The sequence below is a fragment of the Mauremys mutica genome, chromosome 2 (assembly GCF_020497125.1).
Source record: "Mauremys mutica isolate MM-2020 ecotype Southern chromosome 2, ASM2049712v1, whole genome shotgun sequence".
NCBI lineage: Eukaryota > Metazoa > Chordata > Testudines > Geoemydidae > Mauremys > Mauremys mutica.
Genome location: NC_059073.1, coordinates 54,559,840 through 54,581,573, shown reverse-complemented (window position 1 = coordinate 54,581,573; position 21,734 = coordinate 54,559,840). Strand labels below are relative to the sequence as shown.

General features: G+C 39.0%; 1 protein-coding gene across 1 annotated transcript in view; it reads right to left on the bottom strand.

The window, feature by feature from the left end:
• Positions 1–21,734, bottom strand: part of TPD52 (tumor protein D52) — a 216,974-nt gene that overhangs the window by 118,150 nt on the left and 77,090 nt on the right. The window contains exon 6 of the mRNA XM_045005933.1: positions 78–259. Within this exon, the coding sequence (XP_044861868.1) occupies positions 78–259 (182 nt within the window). The remainder of the gene's footprint in view (positions 1–77; positions 260–21,734) is intronic.

Genomic DNA, 21,734 nt, shown 5'->3' with positions numbered 1-21,734 from the left:
CCAAAGAGATTTCTGACTACCTAGGTATTCTGGTTTTCTTGCAAATTTTATTCATTTACCACAATAGTATTACTTACTCTCCATCTACTTCTGGTCGTTTGCACACACAGTGAAACTTGCCACCAAAATCTATGTAAAGATCATCTTCTACAATGTGGAAGATTTGACCAAGGACAATTTTGTCTTTGGCAGGCCCCATCTGAACTAAAGGAGAGCGTCTCAACATGGATGCAAAGGATTCCACATTCTTTGAAGGCACCTACAGAGAAATATAAAAAAGAAAAAATGTGATACATATATTTCCATACATAAAATGCAACTGATGTCTAAACGAAATACTAAATCTTATTTTTAATGTATAAACAAGAGCCATTCACTACAATACAATTCAAGATTTCATGTCCTTGGCACATTTTTTTGTAAATTCTCTCCTTTTGAGAGGATTTCAGTTATGGTATATTATTTCTCTGATCCAAAACATTTCATGTATTAAAAAGGGCAATATTTTAATAGTTCAGCTATACAGTATAGAGATGATAAATAATACTTTGCACCTATGTAGTAAGGCATATCTTCAAATTGTTCTATAAACATTAACTAATCAATAATTTAATAAAATAATGTAATAGTGCTTTAAAAGGTATATTTCCTAATTGATATGATCTACCTGCATGTAGAACCTCATTAAAATTAGATTTTAATTTAATACATTTTGCTTCCTCATTGAAAATGCACTCAAATACATTTGGCAAGTCATTACTGACTGTAATTATTTTTTTAATTTTTGACAATTTAGCTTTTTGGCTTTTGTATTTAAATAATAAAAGGAACAGTGCAAATTACAGATTAATGCTCACAGCTTTTTTATTACCACCCCACATATAAACATGGAAAATATTTCATCGGAGTAATGATATGGAAGTACATATACAAACTTGATTGTTTTAAATACCCACAGAGCAGTGAGTCTCAAACTTTTATATTGGTGACTCCTTTCATACAGCAAGCCTCTGAGTGTGACCCCCATTACAAATTAAAGAACACTTTTAAAAAAATATTTAACGCCAATATAAATGCTGGAGGTGAAGCGGGGTTTGAGGATAGAGGCTGAAAGTTTGCAACCTCCCTGTAATAACCTTGCGACTCCCTCAGGGGTCACGACCCCCAGTTTGAGAGACAATCTCTATGGCAGGGGTTAACACCACCTTTTTTTTCCTCTCTCATACACCAAAATCTCAAACAAAACACTTGAATTCAAGTGCCTACTGGCAAAATACATAGAACACTATTTTTTCCCCTTGAAGACAATTGGGGACCACAAATCCTCCTCCTTAAGCAAAAGGAGACCTCTCCCTTTAGCAAAAGGAGACCTCCCCCTTTTCTACTTGGTTTCAGGGAGGCCTGCTCCCCTAAGTCCCCAATCTGTCTCTCTGGTGAGGTTTAAATTATGTCTGATACTGCTGTATTTTCTTGAGTACACTCATCCATGGATTTCAATAAACATCTCTCTACATCCAATTAAAAACAATAACTGAAAAATACACCTCTGTGAAACTGAGGTACTTTAGCTGCTATCTGTGCTGGCTGATGCTAACTGAGCATAATGTGACTGACATGAAAGATCTGGAAACAAGACAAAAGCATTTAACTGTACGGTTACAGCTAATAATTCAGCCATCAGCAACAATACATAATCAAGGAGTAAAACACTCAAAGGAAAAGTCTAAGAGAATTTAAACCAAACAGTAAATACTCGAACTCTATAAACAGGGTATTATGTACCTAAATATTCCAAGTAAAAGGCATTAACCTTAGTATTAAGAAATGAAAGCCTTAAAATACCTAGATATACCATAGTCAGAAAGAAGCAGCATTTATAAGAACAAGACTAACTACTAAGATACTAAGTTTGGTTAATTTTAAGATGGATGCCTATGAAATACGATAACAGCAGCCTTTTTCTGGGAAGCAAGAGAATTTGTGGAGGCATGCGTGGGTTTTTGAGACAGTACCTCCCAGAAACAGAAAGTGCATGAAAAAGAACATTTTTATTCATAAGTTGCAAAGACAGAACCCATTAATCAATTGCTTTTTGGAAGTTAGCAATTATTACCTTAACAGAATAACTTCTTTATATAATTTCAGCCGCTGATTTTTCCAAGCCAAGGCATATAGGCTCCTAATCTCAATGGAACGGGTAATAATCAAATAGCCAAACCTTTACAGATTTGGTTGATGTAGGAGGAGCACTGATTTTCAGTAATTTCCTGCTTTTTTAATACATAGCATCAAAAGTCTCAAAGCTACCAAATGCTATTAAAAATTATAGTTGCATCACTTTTTTCGATATAGTGGGTCAATCCTGAAAGGTGCTCAGAATGGCTCAACCCATGTTATGTTAACTCCAGTGGGATTAGGGGGCACTCAGAACCTCAAACAAGGAGCTCAGGATCTTGCAGGATAAGGCTCAATATCTAGAAAGCTTGGGTGAAACTCATTGCTGATGTAAGCAGTGAGGGAATTATACCTACTTCCATCTGTAGTGAAGTTAGCCCATGTGCCAGTCATTTTAAAATGGTAAATAAGACATTCCAGGCTCTAACATTTTTACCACCTTTTATAGAGTCTACACAATGTAGTCTAAAATACAGAGTACTACTGGCTACAGACATCTATGATTAGATTTCCCACTGCAAAGGGTAAATAGTATCTCTTCATGCCAAGGAACTAATCAAACAACCTACTGATGCGTTAGCAGTAATGTGTTTTAATTGTTACAAAAGACTGTAGCATGAAACACAAACTATTCAATCAGAAAACTAAAACATTTCAAACTACTTGAAACCATACAGTATTTAATCAAAGAATCAAAAGCATGCTTAATGGGAAACAAAGATGTTTCTATCTCATAACTCTTAACAGATAGTTCAGTGTTATTCATCAAATATGACACTATAAAAAAAACACACGTACCCGAGCCTAAACTAAACAGATGCTGAAAAAGCAGTAATCATGTAGCGAGAATGGTGCCATCATGTTCTATCTGTAAATTTGGCAACCTAATTTCTAATAACGTCATAACAAAAAGGGATAGTTTTGAATTCCGACTTACTGGAATGCACAAACAGCTTGGGTTGTCCTGACATAGCAAAACCTCAGGAATTGGAAATTGAGCTAGAGATCTGATGCCTGGCAAATCTGCTGATTCAGAAACTACCAATGTAAACAGTAGCACCCCAGGACTATGACTAAAATACTTTTAAGCAATTATGTATACAAAACACCTATTACCAAGAGACAGAAGTAGCTGTTGATGCACCACCAGCATAAGTATAAAAACCTCCTGCTTTACAATCACTAATGCACACTTTTTTTTTTTCAAAATTCAGGCATGTACAATATAAACTAAATTCAACTGGGTAAAGTAAATTAATTTTACAAAAGCACTTAACAGTGCTTCAAGAATAAAAGCCAGATTCAATAGGAATGTTGACAGCAAGCATTAACAATTTGCGTTTCTTCAGGTGATACCGCAATCTAGGTAATGCTTCACCTAATCCTTAGGCTGCCCTACATACTGCTCAAATGACACAAACATACATCTAAAATAAATCATTCAAAAAATCCTATAAAACAGATTATTGCATTTGAATCCTCATATCTAAGTAGTAAAAATTGTCTAAGGTTCTGCTTGTTAAAGTATATTGAAGGAAAGCACAAATATAATTTCTTGCACTTTTTAGCACCTTAGAGACAATGCCAAAATCTACAACGGGTACTGACTGACCTCCCCATTAGACTTTAAGAGCACTGAGTAAAATGTTCAATAGCATCAAGTGACTTAAAAACCTAAGTCCTATTTTCAAAAGTGACTTAGGAATTTAGGAGTCTATGGGAGACTAGGAGAGATATTTATGACTTCGGAGGAGTATCCACTCTTATTTTGGCATTTGCACTCAATACTGAGCTACTAGGCTCAGGTAATCTTTGAGTTGGAATGCAGGCTGAGCCCTGGAACAGGAAATCCTATCTGCTTAGATGATGGTTTGGCAGCCTCTGTGGCAACTCTAGGTACTTAGCCTACTGACTTCTTGACCAATTTGGGGTAATCAGAATGGCTACCATTTCCTCCAGTTTGATATTTTGAATTATTCTCACCAGTGGAAACAAGAAAAAGGGATGTATAGAGGCATATTTGGTTATCTGCGTGGCTGACGAAGAAGAGCCTTGTTTTCACATTTCAACTGGATATGAATAGACCCACCTGCGGCATGATCTCACTTCCTCAACAGAAATTGGAATACTTCTTGATACAGAAACCACTGAATTGTCCATATGCTGGTGTCTTAGCTGCTTTTGTGTTCACTGTCTCTTTTATGTGGATCCTCCTGATGGAGGCTCAGTATCACTGCACCCATGGAGGATCTTTGATTTGTGTTTAGACTCAAGCTTCTTTGCTCCCTTGCCAGACAATGGAATACCAAAGTCATTGTGTTGTCTGACCCAGAACCTGCTCCTGCAGGTGATTGAGGGCATACCTACACACGGATAAAAACCCTCGGCTGGCCTGGATCAGCTGACTTGCGCTCTTGGGGTTTGGGCTCCAGGGCTGAAAAACTGCTGCACAGACATTTGGGCTTGGGCTGCAGCCTGAGCTCTGGGACCCTGCAAGGATGGAATGTCCTTGAGCTCAGGCGCCAGCCCAAGCCTGAACATCCATACGGTAATTTTTAGCCCCTCGTCCCAAGCCCAAGTCAGTGGATCCAGGCCAGCCACAGCCATGCCACAAGGCTTTTATCCCTGTGTAGACATACCCTGAAAGTCCCAATGGCTACCCTTAGCACTCTCATCTCTAGAAATGTGATGCTCTGAAGCCTCAGTGATCTCAAGCATATTGCCTGTGTATTATAACATCCCCAATTAGCTCCCCACCCTGAAAGCCTGACATCTGTGATCAAGATTTTTGGGACTGTGAAGGGAAAATTCATAATATTAATATCATATGGGCTTTCTGTTTTCACAAACTGAGGGCAATGGGTCACTCTGGATAATATCTTCATTCTTCTAAGCATCTCTTGTAGGAAACAGTTTAGACCCTGAAGTTCTCTTATGTGCAAGCTTGCCCTTGGAATAGGCTCTATGCACAAGACGAAGCCGCAGAAGCTGCAGATAAAGATGGCTGGACAAATTTGATTCCTTGACACCATGGAGACCAACATATCGGTCTCATCGAACCTTTGCTGTGCCAAGAAGCCTCTCTCTTTTGGACCTATTTTGACTTCTAGATGGACAATTCTCTCAGAAAGGATTATAGATATTCTTGAGATTTATTACAAACCCATGTGCCTGAAGCAGGGATACTCTCCTCTAAGTTGCTATGAGGAGGATGAGGTTCTAACGGTTGGTGTACAGGAGCCCCAAGACACTTCTGTGGGCTAACACACCATCAATATGTTCATTTACAATCTGGCGGCAGAAAATGCAACTTTTTTTGTTAATTTTCTGTGCAACTTCCAGGATTTCTCATTAGATGTTGGTTTGTGTGTCTTCAGCTGCTCCCAAACATATAATTCCACTCTTAGATCACCTTCTGATGTATTTGTTGTTTTCTCTTCATGACTTCTAAGACTCCTCTAATTACTTTCTTCCAGTAGGCGCAACAGAATTGAGAGCGCAAACCTTTGGACCTCAAGTTATTTACAGCTGCTTGCTTTCCTGTCAAACATTCAGACTGGTCTAAGATATAAATATATTTAATCATGATGAAGATAAAATTTGAAAAAATTTGGAAAAACATGACAAATAAAATTCAGATGTACAAAAAGGGTGTCAAACATCTAGGCCAGTGGTGGGCAACCTGCAACCTGTGGGCTGTACACGGGCCGTCAGGGTAATCCGCTGGCGGGCCGCCAGTTTGTTTACATTTGCACGGCCACCCGCAGCACCCAGTGGCTGCGGTTCACAGTTCCCAGCCAACGGGAGCTCCGGGAAGCAGCGCAGGCCACAGGGACGTGCTGGCCACTGCTTCCCGTAGCTCTCATTGGCTGGGAACAGCAAACCACAGCCACTGGGAGCTGTGGGCAGCCGTGCAAATGTAAACAAACTGTCTGACGGCCCGTCAGCGGATTACCCTGATGGGCTGCAGGTTGCCCACCACTAATCTAGGCAAATTAAGTGTATATAACTGCTTTCGACCCCCTAGACATTAAAAGAGGAAAGAGGCCAGAAGGGTTTAACACAAACCACAATATTTTGGATATGTTCAGTTTCCTATGTACACCATATAGGTCAGTATGAGAAATACTAAGAATCTGGGCTCTCCCTAAAACTAAATATTCTGCAAGACAATGTATCTCGAACAAAAGATGGAAAAATCATAGACCCAAACCTCAGTAAAAGATCCCCAGGTAATGGAGGAAGGCGCTGCACATTTTCTGAAGTAAACACCCGTCCCCAACTTAACAGCAAGGTGGTCCCATCCCACCCAATGAGCAACAGGTCTTGAAAAACCTACAAACATATTTTATTTCTGCTTGCAAGGACAAGCAGTGTGCATGTTGGAATGTGTGGAATACAAATGAAACATGGATAAATGAGATGGGTGGTTAAATTCCTGCAGTTGTGGAATGAATGATGTTAACATAAAGCAGTATGTGAAGAATGCAACTATCATGTACATAAATATAGGATTGTCAGTGTAAAACACTGACAAGGGCAGACATCTCTTGCCTAGTTACAACAAATAAAAATAGAAAAAAAAATGCGTTATTTGAAATAGGTCTTTTATAGTGAGAGGTACTATATAGCCACAGCAATTAAGAACAGAATTGGAAAACAAGAAGGAGTAGGCAGTCTACTATAAAATAAAAAAAATCCTCATTTGACCTGATGAAAATCATTACCATTAAGTCACTTTAATTGTATTTCTTTACAATAAATATTTCATTTCTATTTACTAGCCCATAAGAGCTTATGGTTTGCACTATTTTACCTATAAAAGTTACATATTACTATTTAGATAGGAGTAAAAGTTCTAGCCATTTTAAATAAATGCTCCTACAAATTACCCAGGCAGTAACTATTTACATAACCCACTTAGTGGGTCTCTCTCTCTAGTCTTCTATTAAAAAAAAAACACCAACAAATTTTATTCTTCAGTTATACCACTTCTTTTTTTCCCCCAACCATCACCCTTCAACCAAAATCTGCTCCAGGGATTACTTTTAGAAACAGCGACCCATACAATTCTTAAAAGGCCAATTCCCAAAAATAAGGCTTGTAACTTTGATAATAAACTGTTTTAAGATTTTGGGGTTTCTATACTTAAGGCCAAACTTTGCCCTGAGCTGTGCATATACTTCTCACCTTAAAGCCAATGGGAGCTGCATGCACATAGCTGAAGGCGGCTCATGCACAATATAGTCTTGCAGTAACTGATGTCCAACAGAATGAAAGACCCAATGAGTATGTCTACATTGCAATTAGACCCCCACAGCTGGCCCATGCCAGCTGACTCAGGCTCATGGGACTGTTTAATTGCAGTACAGATGTTGGGCTCAGTCTGCAGCCTGAGCTCCACCTCACAGGGTCCTAGACCCTGGGCTCCAGCATGAGCCCGGAAGTCTACAGTACAATGAAACTGTCCTGCAGCACAAGCCCTGCAAGCCCAAGTAAGCTGTGGGTATGTCTACACCGCTAAAAAGGTGTGTTCTTAACTTGGGTTAAAACAGCAGTGAAGACACAGCAACTCAGCTTTTAAATCAGGTTAGCAGCTCAAATTCAACCCTAGGCTCCCCTATAAGCTTTAAATCAAGCTGCTAACACAAGATAAAAACCGAGCTGCGGGGTCATCACTGCTACTTTAATCCAAGTTATCTAATATGGGTGAGCTGACCAGAGTTTAAAAAACAACAGGGAGTACGACGGCACCTTAAAGACTAAGAGATTTATTTGGGCATAAGCTTTTGTGGGTAAAAAAACCCACTTCTTCAGATGCATGGAGTGAAAATTACAGATACAGGTCAGTATATAATGCCTGCATCTGTAATTTTCACTCCATGCATCTGAAGAAGTGGGTTTTTTTACCCACAGAAGCTTATGCCCAAATAAATCTGTTAGTCTTTAAGGTGCCACCAGACTCCTTGTTGTTTTTGTGGATACAGACTAACACGGCTACCTCCTGATACTTGACAGAGTTAAAAACACACCTTTAATTTGCCATGTAGATATAATCTGAGTGAACCCTCTCAAGTATTAGGCCTGATGTCTTCATCTATCCCAAAGTGGAATTTTGCAGTTCTTCCACTGCTAGACTGGGAGCTCGGCTACAGTAGCCTGTGTATCAAGCATTCTTAACCTGCAGGTCTGACTGAATCTGGGCACCTGCTTCCTATTGGGAATCTGTGACCAGTGGTATTTCTGGTCAGACAGAAGTATTGTTTATTTTAGAAGTAGGAACAAAGCTTTAGCTTGTACAGAAAAAGGATTTTAAAACAACTAAGGCCTGGTCTACACTACACAGTTAGGTTGACATAAGGCATCTTATGTCAACCTAATTATGTGAGAGTACACCCTATAGCTTCGTTCCACCTATGCAAGTGCCCGACTACACCGACATAACTCCACCTCCACGAAAGATGTAGGGCTTAAGTCAGTGTAGTTATGTCTACTGTGTTACTTACATGGGCTGTTGCCTATCTGGTCAATTTCAGGGTTCCATGCTGCAGCTGTGAAATTGACAAGAAAGCCTGGGGGCTAGAGCCAGGCTGCCCCTGGCCCCCCACTCGGAACTGGGCTTCACCCACCCAGCTCCCCACTCAGGAAGGCAAGAAGCCCAGGTGCTGCCCCTCACTCCTGATGGGGAGGCAAGAAGCCCAGGTGGCTACCCCCTGCTCCTGGTGGGGAAGCGAGAAGCCTGGGGGACAGCCCTGGCTCTCAGTCCCCCACACTGCCCTTCTTCAGTTGGTGGAAGTGCGCCTGGTGAGGACATGCACCACCAACAGGAGGGTAGTGTGGCCATCAGCCACTGCAGTAGTTACTGTGGTGGATGTAAGTCGACCTAATGGTGTAGTGATTTAAGTCTGTAGTGCAGACATGCCCTAACAGACTACACACGTCTACTTACCTAGAGGCTTGCCATCCCCTGATGGTAATATAGGCAAGGCCTCACTTCTGCAGATACGTCCATCAGATGCTGGCGTCTCAATCTGCTTCCCCTGAACTACTACACATGCCCATTAGAGAGAGTGCTTTTCTTAAGCCTGTCAGAGTTCTATGGATCTCTTGTGTGTCTTGGTCCAAACCAGTTCTGTAGGTTAGCTAGAGAGGAGGCAAAATCTTCAGAGCTAAGATTCCTGACATTATTCTTTAACTCTCAATTATTAGCACAGAAAGGGATTATCTTGAGCAATTCTTCCCTGCCTGTTTTTCGAGATCGTTTGCCCTGCTGATTTAAATCAATATTAGCCATGCAGAAAATATCCCACTAACCAGGCCAACATACAGAATTCATAAATTATTACACAGCAGCTCCAAATTCCTCACAGAGAAATATTATTCATAATTTCCTTTTGGATTAAACAAGCAATTATATCTGCTGTGTCACAGGCTCATCTCACCTATTAGCTGGTGGTATTAGAAGCAAAGAGAAGCTGATGAATGAACACTAAGTATTTATACTTACAATATATTAAATACTGTGGCCTATTTGCTGTACAGAATGTATTAATATTTTTGTAGTGTTGGACCATACAAGAGCGTTGTACTATGATGTAACCCCAGGTTCCATTTTGACTTTCAGTTAAGGAAAACACACAAACACATATAGGTAGGGCCCTACCAAATTCACGGCCATGAAAAACACGTCACGGACCGTGAAAACTGGTCTTTCATGTAATTTTACCCTATACTATACAGATTTCATGGGGAAGACCAGAGTTTCTTAAACTGGGGGCCCTAACCCAAAAGGGGATTTCAGGACAGTCACAAGGTTATTGTAGGGGAGATCATGGTATTGCGACCCTTACTTCTGCGCTGCCTTCAGAGCTGGGTGGCCAGAGAGCGGTAGCTGCTGGCCAGGTGCCCAGCTCCGAAGGCAGCACCCCACCAGCAGCAGCGCAGAAGTAAGGGTCGCAATACCATACCATGCCACCCTTACTTCTGCGCCGATGCCTTCAGAATTGGGTGGCCGAGAGTGGCGGCTGCTGGTCGAGGGCCCAGCTCTGAAGGCAGCAGCACAGAGGTAAGGGTGGCAATACGACTCCATGCCATCCTTACTTCTGTGCTGCTGCTGGTGGTGGCGCTGCCTTCAGAGCTGGGCTCCCGGCCAGCAGCTGCCATTCTCCGGCCGCCCAGCTCTGAAGACAGTGGTGCCGCCAGAAGTAAGGGAGGCAATACTGGGACCTCCCTACAATAACTTTGCAACACCCCCCCTCCCCCCCCAAAATCCCATTTTGGGTCAGGACCCCAACAGTTACAACACCATGAAATTTCAGATTTAAATACCTGAAATCATGGACCTGAAATTGGTAGGGCCCTACATACAGCCCTGTAATGTTTTCAGTGCAGCATGTCTTCGCCACATTACACTATTCAACAATTACTGCTGAGAGAATTCTGTGCCAAAAATTAAATATTCTGTGCAAAAAAATTAAATATTCTGATCACATTTTAAAATTCTACAAAATTCTGTGTATTTTATTTGTCAAAATAACGCAATATAATCACACTATTTTCAATTATTTGCTGACAAGTATTTTGAAATAAATTACCAAAATAATTGAAAATTATGTGATTATATTATTGTGTTTGTGTTATTTTAACCATTAAAATATGCAGAACTTCACCTAAAAATTTAAAATTCTTCAAAGAATTCCCTCAAAAGTACCAGGGTTCTGTGTGGCACAATCTGGGAGCGGGCAGCTCAGTGCGGGGTCTGCGTGCAGGGGGGTATCTGGATGCACAGGAGCTCAGTGTGAGGTTCTGTGTACAGAGGGAATAGGACTCTGCAGGGGAGTCCACGTGAAGTGGGGGCCAGGGGCTGGGGGAGTGGGGGGTCAGGGTGCACCTGGTTGGGACTCAGTGGGGTGGGGATCCGCGTATGAGGGGCTCCTGATGCAGGGGATGAGGCTCGGTGGGGGGGGGAGGTCTGGGTGCAGGGGGCTCCTGATGCAGAGGGGGCTCAGTGGGGGGTTGCGGGTGCGTGGGTGGGAGGAGGGGTCACTGTACAGAGAGCTGCTCTCCCTGTCCACCCAAGCCCCGTGCATCCAGGCCCCTCTGCATTCAACCCCTCTCGCTGAACCTCACCCCTGTCCCTGTACCTGGAACCCCTCTCCCAAGCCTCTTCCCCACCTTGCGGTGCAGAGCTTCCTGCGGCCACGGGAAGTTTCTGGGGCTTGATCTATAATAATAATAATAATAAAATAATAATAATTGGAGATATACCAATCTCCTAGAACTGGAAGGGACCTTGAAAGGTCATCGAGTCCAGCCCCCTGCCTTCACTAGCAGGACCAATTTTTGCCCCAGATCCCCAAGTGGCTCCCTCAAGGATTGAACTCACAACCCTGGGTTTAGCAGGCCAATGCTCAAACCACTGAGCTATCCCTCTGACCAAGCCCGGCTGCTCCCTGCAGGGAAGGGGGAGGGGGAAATTCTGTCTCCATCCTCCTTCCTCTCCTCCAGCTAAGGAGGTTGGGGGCCAGCTTGACAAAGCCCTGGCTGGGCTGATTTAGTTGGGGTTGGTCCTGCTTTGAGCAGGGGGTTGGACTAGATGATCTCCTGAGGTCTCTTCCAACCCTAATCTTCTATGATTCTATGGGGGATCCCCAGACCTCCCTCCCCCCAGTGATCTACTTCTCCCCAGCAGCACAAACAGATGCGTCGGAGCTGCTGAGCTCACAGTGAGGGGTGAGTGAGTACTGATGAAGCTTCTCTTTGCTTCCCCACAGAAACCATGTTCTGCAAGGAAGCAAAGGAAATCTGTGCAGAATTTCCCTAGGAGTAAACAATACTGATTTAGTTGTTAATCTCTTGATTTGAAAATATCACCAGACCAGAAGTATTAAGTCTTTCTTTCCATTTTGCCAGATATAATACAGCAATTCAATGTGGATGGCAAATATAATACAGCAATTCACTGGCTTGGCAGTCTAATGGTCTAAAAAGCAAAGCAACTGACCAGTATTCCCTAAATTTAGTGTTTTTCAAGACTTACCACTCATTGAATCCACTGCATGTGACAAATTATATCTTAGACTGTAATCACAACACTGCTTATAAAATCAAAATGATGTGTATGGACAAAATATACACATCAATCTGGGCATGCAATAGAAATTTAAACAAGACCACTGATCATACAACCCTGCATGATACAGACCAAATCAAAAGTTTTAGCTAGCGTGTGAATAAAGTAAATACAGCTGTTAGTAAAATTCACCTATTAAGGCACATAAGTAAGATGTTCAATTATAATCCACTTTTACTTGTATAGTTACAACTAAATACTGTACACACACGGTGTTTACTTTTTTAAAGCATACTATGTTTTGAAATTTTTTCCCCATCATAATATAGTTCTTTGTCCTCCCTCATTAGTGGCCTTTGGGTTTCTGGCATATAAAAAACCCCACGCAATTAAAGCTCATAGTATTTCCCAACAGATTCAACATACAAGCCAACATGGGCAACCACAAAGACAAGATCGACCTCTTCGTTTTTTTTAAAACAAGAGACTTTTTTACTTTATTCCATACAATCGAAGATAATGGTAGGGAGCACAAACATGGATCTCATTACCAACAGGAATTAAAAACAACTACTGTAATAAACTGAAACAGGAAGAAATTTTATTTAATAAAGTTGCTTTACAAAACAGGGTAACAGGAGATGTCATAGAAGAAGGATGTTTTATCAAAAACAAAGAAAGTGAAAAGCTGTGATTAACTCAGAGAAAACAGTTAAATGCTAACTTGGAAAGTCACAAGGGAGAGTTTTGAATGGGATTTGGGAGGCAGTTGGATGGAAAGTCAGAAGATATTCTCACACAACAAAACATTGTATTAAAAACTTTTTTCTTCTTAGGAAACATGTTGTCCTAGGTCATTTCTGTAAGCACGAGAGTAACCACAATCCTATTTTTGTCTATTATATTTTAAAAGTAGCTGGCCATTGCCTGCAACCAAAGCACTGAAAATACTGGTAATATATGAATTAGTAATACATTTTAATCTTCTCTAGTACTTTGAAAAACAATGGATATAACAGCTATTGCAATGAATACCAACAGCCTTTTTGAGAGCATTATTCCTTCCTGCTTATTTCAATTTAATAATAATTTAGAAAAATAACCAACCCTAAACAAGTCTTCAAAATGACCCCAGTGAACAAAGCAAACTTTGTGGAGGAATGTCAAAATTCAGAGAAAAGATGAAAAAAAGATGAGTAAGAGTTACAGTAAACATTACAAAACACAAAACTTAAAGAGCACAGTGAAAACTGGAGGCTCTTACTCAGACACTTTCAATATGCTAACAAAAATGCAGTGAAGGAATTTTGGAAATGGTGACCAAAAGAAAAAAAAAAGTGAGAAATGATCCAGTCTCAATAGAATTATACCATGAGTAACAGTAACTGCTTTGACTGAGATTGCTTAAGCATCTGTGTTCTAATCATTTCATAACTTTCTGAAACTTACATATTTTCGATTTAAATTATTTCATGTTTAGTCTTGGCCTAAAAAAAAAAAATGTGTTTTTTTTCCCAAATTTAAAAATAAAGCTATTCTGAGTAAGAGGGTGAAAAATACATGCATAATTTTTCCCATTATATATAAAAAAAAATCTTGTTCCTACTTTAACAACAACTCTACAACCAAAAATGATGGGGACTGAAAGTTGAAATTTGATATTTAAATATCCTTCAATGAGAAGGAGTGATCTGGGTGTTCTAGCACAATTTAGTTTTGATTTTACGGAGATACACACAGCCTTTCACAAACCACATGTTGCACATGTGCAGTACTATTTTGCAAAGGATTTTTCACTAAGACCCTGACTACTCACATTTGCAGAATAACGGCCTAAGCTTGTAAGTAATTCATCTAAGGAGCCCATGCTGCACATGTATTCCAGGGTAGCTCATTTATGCTGAAGATGCAAAGACTTTAGGGAAAGGTTGCTGCACACTTTATAAGACCTGTGTAAAGAAGATCTGTTCTGATGTGCCTTTGAAGCGTGCAGTTGCTAAAAGTTTGCATGAGAGGGTCTCTCTCTGCCCCTCCCACCCATTGCATTCCTCTATGCATCTAGCAACTCCTTCTGCAAGTCTCCTGCATATGTGGGCCAGGGCATTCTAAGGGCGTCTGGATAGACAGTTCCAAACCATTGATTTACAAGTGCTACTGCCAACCTGTTTAACGCTTGCTGAGCTACAAAGTCATAGAAAGTGAAGTTTTTTTCTTATGTTTTTATTTTTTCCAACTTTATTCTTAAAGCAAATAAAACAAAACCCACAAAATCCAAGACACAAAGCTACATAAAGAGAATGTTAAAGCTGCACTCAGAAATCAGAAAATGCCAAAAGTTAGGTTACATCAGAAACCTTAACTCTGCCCTCTTGCACATGTCACAATGGAGATTTTAAATCAAGACTGGCTATCTTTCTAAAATATGTGTTTTAGTTCAACCACAAGTCATTGGCTTGATACTGGAATCACTGGGTGAAATTCTACGGCATGTATCATGCAGGAGGTCAAACTAGATTATAACAATGGCGCCGTTCGATGTTAAAATCTATTATGTAGTCTTTAATTACGTGATCATACACTATTTCTCAAACAATTCAGTACATTTCTATACCATTTTTCTAACACTTTACATTCATATTTGATTAATAGTGAAAATTTGCTGGCATTTATTGGAAATTAAATTATTTTCTTCAGTTAATTGCTTAATCCCCTGAACTGCAGCTATGGAAGGATGTGTCACTGGTTGAAAAAGAAAGCGATTAGCGTGTGACTGCTGACAAAAATATTAAAAATTATACATGGAGGGAAAATAATTTACCAGAGATTTTTATTCCAACAAAAAAAACTGTTTAATGTGCATGTTGGTTGCTTTCTACCAAACTATTACAAGAATCAGGAAATAGAAAGTTAAGGATTAAACTTCAACTACAAGTTTAGAATATGACATGACAATTTAGTTTTTATCAATTGGTGAACAGACATGGATATGAAGCATTCCAACTGTTTAGTATTATACTCTATATGTTATTTTCCTTATTAATTATGATGTTCTTCAAGAAGTATAATGTAGGCAGTTTTTAAATGACAGCCATCTTATTTTTATGTTTGGCATAGTATACAATATCTTTTCCTGAATTATCTTTTTAAATCAAAACTTCTTTGCTGTATATTTTTTCCCCTATGGTTCTGATAATATTTTTTATGTTGTGACTTTTGCCTTTTCTGAGTCAGAGGCATTTTCATAGATGTGTTGTCTAGATATAGAAAAAGCAGCCCTCCAATACTGTGGAAAACAGAAATTATGTTATGTGTCATAATTTTAATAAATATATGTAGGTTGTTGTCATAAACAGATAGTTAAGGGTTAATGTCTCTTTTACCTGTAAAGGGTTAAGAAGCTCAGTAAACCTGGCTGACACCTGACCAGAGGACCAATAAGGGGACAAGATACTTTCAAATCTTGGTGGAGGGAAGTCTTTTGTTTGTGCTCTTTGTTTGGGGGTTGTTCGCTCTTGGGACTAAGAGGGACCAGACATCAATCCAGGCTCTCCAAATCTTTCTGAATCAGTCTCTCATGTTTCAAACTTGTAAGTAATAGCCAGGCAAGGCGTATTAGTCTTATTTTTGTTTTCTCAACTTGTAAATGTTCCTTTTTTGCTGAGAGGATTTTACCTCTGTTTGCTGTAACTTTAAATCTAAGACTAGAGGGGGTTCCTCTGGGCTATATGAATCTGATTACCCTGTAAAGTATTTTCCATCCTGATTTTACAGAGATAATTTTTACCTTTCTTTAATTAAAAGCTCTCTTTTTAAGAACCTGATTGATTTTTTCCTTGTGTTAAGATCCAAGGGGATTGGATCTGGACTCACCAGGAATTGGTGGGGGAAGGGATGGGGGATGGTTAAATTCTCCTTGTGTTAAGATCCAAGGGGTTGGATCGGTGTTCACCAGGAACTTGGTGAAAAAGCCTCTCAAGGCTGCCCAGGGAGGGGAAGGTTTTGGGGGGACAGAAAGTGATCCAGACACTGAAATTTCTGGATAGTGGCAGTGTTACCAGATCTAAGCTAGTAATTAAGCTTAAAAGTGTCCATGCAGGTCCCCACATCTGTACCCTAAAGTTCAGAGTGGGAGAGGAACCTTGACAGTGGTAAAATAACGTAATACAACAATACTCATGTTGTAGCATATGCCCTTGTTAATTATATTGCACAATATTGTTTACAGAATGTCCGAAGGCCTGTTTTACACAGGAGGTCAGACTACATGATCACAGTGGTCCCTTGTAGCCTTAGAATCTATGTATCTAGACCATACAAAATTCAGCATTAATTTAATATGTATCTCTGTGTTTTGGGAGAAAGTTTTAATGTCATGAAGCAGAAAAATATAGTAATACTAAACATATTTACTATTTACCTACACATATTCAATAGAGAAAATGTATTTATTTATTTTGGTATTAGGAAAGAGTAGGGACTCGTGTATAATTTCCTTCTTTTGAAAATATTAAGAAAGTCATAGTTCCCGATTGATAAGATGTACTTACATGAAAAGGAGCTATAATTTCATATCTATTATTTTCATGTAATCCTTTTTTGGAAACAATAATAATTATCCTTTGAAAACAAACAGTACAATTTACCTCAGAACAAGCCTAAAGTATCATCGCGAGACCTTATCTAAACACAGTATGCTCTCACCACAACTGCTCCTGTGTCCCAGTTTAATGTAAGCTTAGTGCGAGGTAAATCAGTTATAATTTGAATGTAGTAGAAAGCAGTGACATCACTTTGTTTACATGCTGAATTGCTACCACAACTACAAGGGGCTAACCCAAAAACGTCATAACTTTACATCTTATTGTGATTTGTCAACTCAAACAAATATCCCTGTTTCCTGTAAAAAGTAGGAGCTCTCTCATTATCTTCCCATCTAAGTTAGACAAAGAAGGGAGAAATTGCACCACAGAAGGCTCCAAATGATGACGCACTTTCTGGACTGCAGTCGAAACACATGGTTTGCTGGGGTCTCCATTAAACAAAGTGCTCATTTACCAATATGAATGTCCACCTCAAAATTTATTTTGAAATTAATGTACTCATAATAAGGGATTAAAAAACATATGCAAAGTTTTTTTCCTAAAGTTAAACATATGTAATTTAATACAAATATAATAATTATTAAAAATGTTATCTGTGTTTTTCCATCAAAAATGCATTTATAGAGGAAGAAAAGTTAGATCATCACAATATCACCACAGATCCAGAGGAGGGAACTTCAAATGGATGTAGAAAATCTTCACATTCAGGGAAAACAGACCAGTAGACCTTTTATGCAGAAGATGATACAGAAACTGCAAAATATTTTACAGGTCAAGACAGTTTAGATGAAAAAGAGTTATCACAGCATAATTTTAGATGGAGAAACACACACACAATTGAAATGTTAATATAAATATGCAATGACATGGAGAACAGAAGATGAGATCTACATGTTAAGCATTGTGCCTCAGCCTAGCAAGTGAGATGCAATGATAATCAAAAGAACTATTCAATACACGGATATGATAAAACGTATGTACATTCATAAATAAGAAAACATCAAAATAAAAGTTGAAGATTACGGGTGAGATTTTCAACATTGCCTAAGGCACTTGTGCTCTTAAGTCACTTAGGCACTTTTTTATAAATCTCAAGCGTAGTTATTCACAATTATAACATTTCTCAAGAGTTATATGTTTTAAAAGTGACTAGACAGAAAATCCCCGAAATATACAGTACTTTTTCCACTCTGTCTTAAAAGAACTGACGCCCTCTGCTGTAATAAAACTAAAGTTAACCTAACTACACAAAAGAGGATTCTTTGCTCAGTTACCTCCACCTTGTGGTTACAAGTGAGATGCTGAGGGTTATGAGTCTGGTCATTGTTGGGGTTTTTTTGTTTTGTGTTTTTGCTTCTAACAACTCACATTCCATTAAATTTAAGGGGCTGAGGACTAAGTTTACAGACATAAATTCTTTAGTAAATAGTTTTAAAATAATCATTTGAGATGTTCTAAGATTTTTGCCGAAATGTAAAATGTGGACCTGGTATCTCTTTTTCTGTTATAATTAAGGAAACAATAGGAGCAAATAGAACCTAATACTGTGCCAATGCACGCTTTTTCTAAACAACTAAAAAGAACTCACAGTAATAATCATTTCCACTTAAAGATATTGAGCTACAAAAAACTTAGGTTATTCACTCTATTATCAAAACATTTTACACTTTATTTAGTCTATCATACAGCAAAAGACTTCATTTAATGTAACTTAAGGTTACTCTGTTCTACTTTAACAGTTTTCTCAACCACTGAAAAGCTACCAAATAAATAACATTCAGTTAAGGTCAACAACCACATTTTGTTTCTCTTCCAACATCTACATAAAACTAATCAACTCTTACCTAATAGCCAGGCCTTCATAAACTACTATGCAACCTTCAATCTGACATGCATACAAGGACATATGTTAAAAGTATTTGTTTTTTTAAGATTTTGTTGAATAGATTTCATAGGGGGGAAAAGAATAACTTCTAACATACCTGTTCTTCTTGTAGGTGTGTCAAAGTTAAGACTGCATGGTAGTTTTTGAAGCCTTGGCTGTCAACCATGTGTTGTGTAAAAAGGACAGTAATAGATAAAATTGTTAAGTTTTATATTTCTACAAGCATGGCTGTTAACCATAACATTATATTTGCTAGCTTTTCAGCAAAATGTTATTAGAATAGAACTGAGCAACCATAACTAACTTTAAATTAAAACTTTTATATGTTAATTTCCCTAGATTTAAAAAAAAAATGTGCAAATTGGAAATGAAAAATTAAAATAAAATAATACAGGGCTTTACAAAGAATAATACCAATATAGTGAAGCAAACAGCAGCTGCAGGGAATGCTTGACTATGGAGAAATGTCAACATTAAAATGCAGAGCTTGCAGCTTGGCGACTCTTGATCTCATGTGTGAAAAACTTGGAAAACTATCTAGCAAAGAATGTAATAATTAGTGTATGTGATGCTTTTTCAATTGGCTTTGCTGAAGTACAAGTCAAGTAAATAGGGAAATAAGAATTTGTCTAAATTTCTGCCATGTACAGCCATAGATTATTTGTTAGGCAATAACACTGTCATATTATTAATGCAATGCTTTCAAACTGGCAAAGCACAAATCAGTTATGAAATTTAAATTTATTTTCTCAGAAATTCCAAAATGGAAAAATATAAGAGTGGTGATCAACAATAATCCATCCCAGAAACTTAGTGTAGAATCTCTGTATGTACTCTTTGCAAAAGGGTTCCAAAAAAGCATGAGACACTAGGGACCCAATTTAAAAAACATCTGTTTTTATCTCAAATATTTTGAAGTACCTTAACTCCACCACAAATTCCTACCATACAAAAATTAAAAACTTTCTTCTTTCTTACACTGTATTTTGTTGACACCCTCTCCCCGCCCGCCACCAGAAGTGAAATATTTAGCAGATACTCCAATTCTTTTGCCATGTTAAGGTTGCATCAGAGAATTGTGGAAGCGTGGAAGAGGTGGTTTCAGATATATTAGACATCTGCAAGTCATAGGCTGATATTTAAGATGGAGCCCCCTGGGCAGGGGATCCCCAGCATCCATCTTCCCCTTCCCAGCAGTTCAGAGTGGGGTGAGGCTGAGTTTCTCATTAAGGCACTGCCTGTGAATTTTACTGGTTGGGGGCTCTGCCATTTTTCATACTGGTCACCGGTAAACATTTCTAACGGATGTCTTGACCCCTTCCATGGACATGGTCCAGCTCCCTCTGCAATGGCTTCTGGTAGCACTGACACTAGCCCAAAGGAGATCTTGCACTCAAGTACAAGGACTCTCACCATGCCTGGTTCCTGCTGCGGTCCGAAGGAGAGGGAGATGCTCGAAGTGCCCTGTTTCTGCCTACGCATCCCTGGACACAACCTGGCCCACACAGAGATATATATTTGGTCATTTATACTAATAAGCTTTTATAGCTGTGTGACACTATATAAAAAGGAAGATGATCATGTTTATATTACTATTATCACCACTGTTGCACAATCACAATAAATCTTGTACAAAGTATCACCATTGTGTATGAAGTTATTAAATTGTTCTGTGCACTTGTTACTAAACATGTTGTATTCCTGGATAACACCCACAAGACCCATTTACATCAAGACTAACCACCCATGTGTTCATGGGCCATTAAGAAGAATCAGCTCTTCCTGTGGGCCCCTCCCAAGGATGCCTCAGAGAGCATATGGACAATGGAGGGCCAGTGACTCAACAGGGCAGGTAGAACATGTGGTCCATGACTCCATGTTTGAGCCAGTATTTTTCCATGCACATAAACTGGAGGTATAAATTGGAGAGAGTGACATCTCCTTGCCTCTTTCCTGCTCATCTCTGGACTGCAATTTGTAACAAAGGAGAGCTTTGAACAATGGACTGAGGATCCCAATATTTGGGATGAACCAAAGAGCCTTATTGCAAGCTATCAGATTTAATGTCACTGCTATTAGCCTGATCTACAGATTCTAAAATCAACTGTAATTTATATGATTCAGTTTACTTATTTAATAACTCTTCTCTTTTTTTTATATTAATAAATTGTTAGTTTTTAGTTTGCTAGAGGATTGGCTACCAGCATGGCTTTTGGGTAAGATCTGGAGTATACTCTGACCTGGGATGAGTGGCTGGTTCTCTGGAACTGAAGAACCTAATATATGTGTGATTTCTGGTTTTTATAATCATTTATCACTGAAGTCTGGTTTGTCTGGGTGATACATGAGGGGCTAGAGGGACTGTCTGTGGCTTCACAATAACTAGTACAATATTTTGGAAGAACACATTTGTTACTAGCTTGGTGAAATCTTATGATAGAGTAAACCTCCTGTCTGGGGTACATGCCCTGTATTTTGACAGTCTGACCTGAGATTGGCGCTCTTAGCTGTGTCCCATACCAAGCAGCGTGACAAACTGTATCAACCTGATGTACTCAGTATAGAATCCAGATATTTTCTAATTCTTAGTTTTATTACAGACAACTTGTAACTCATCTGGGCCCCTGTGAAGTCAATGAAATTTTGTTACTGACTGCACAGGAAGCAATTCTAGCCCACGCCAAATATCTTACTGATTGAATATCATCAATATAGAACTAATCTGTTTACAGCGGCAAAACAGATTTCTGTTATACCTTATCAAATATCTGACTGCATATAAATAAATCATGTTCCATATATTGCAATTATATATGTATAATGGAGACACTTGCCACAACTCTATAGCTTAGGTTGCATTCTGAAATCATTTTTAAATGTGGCGTCAATTTCTGGATTGGTTTGTTTCAAAGTAATTGGTTTTCCAGTGTGAAATTTCCACAGTGTTATCTTTTATGCCCTTTGATTTTTCTATGTAAACTTTGTTTCATTTTGTGTAATA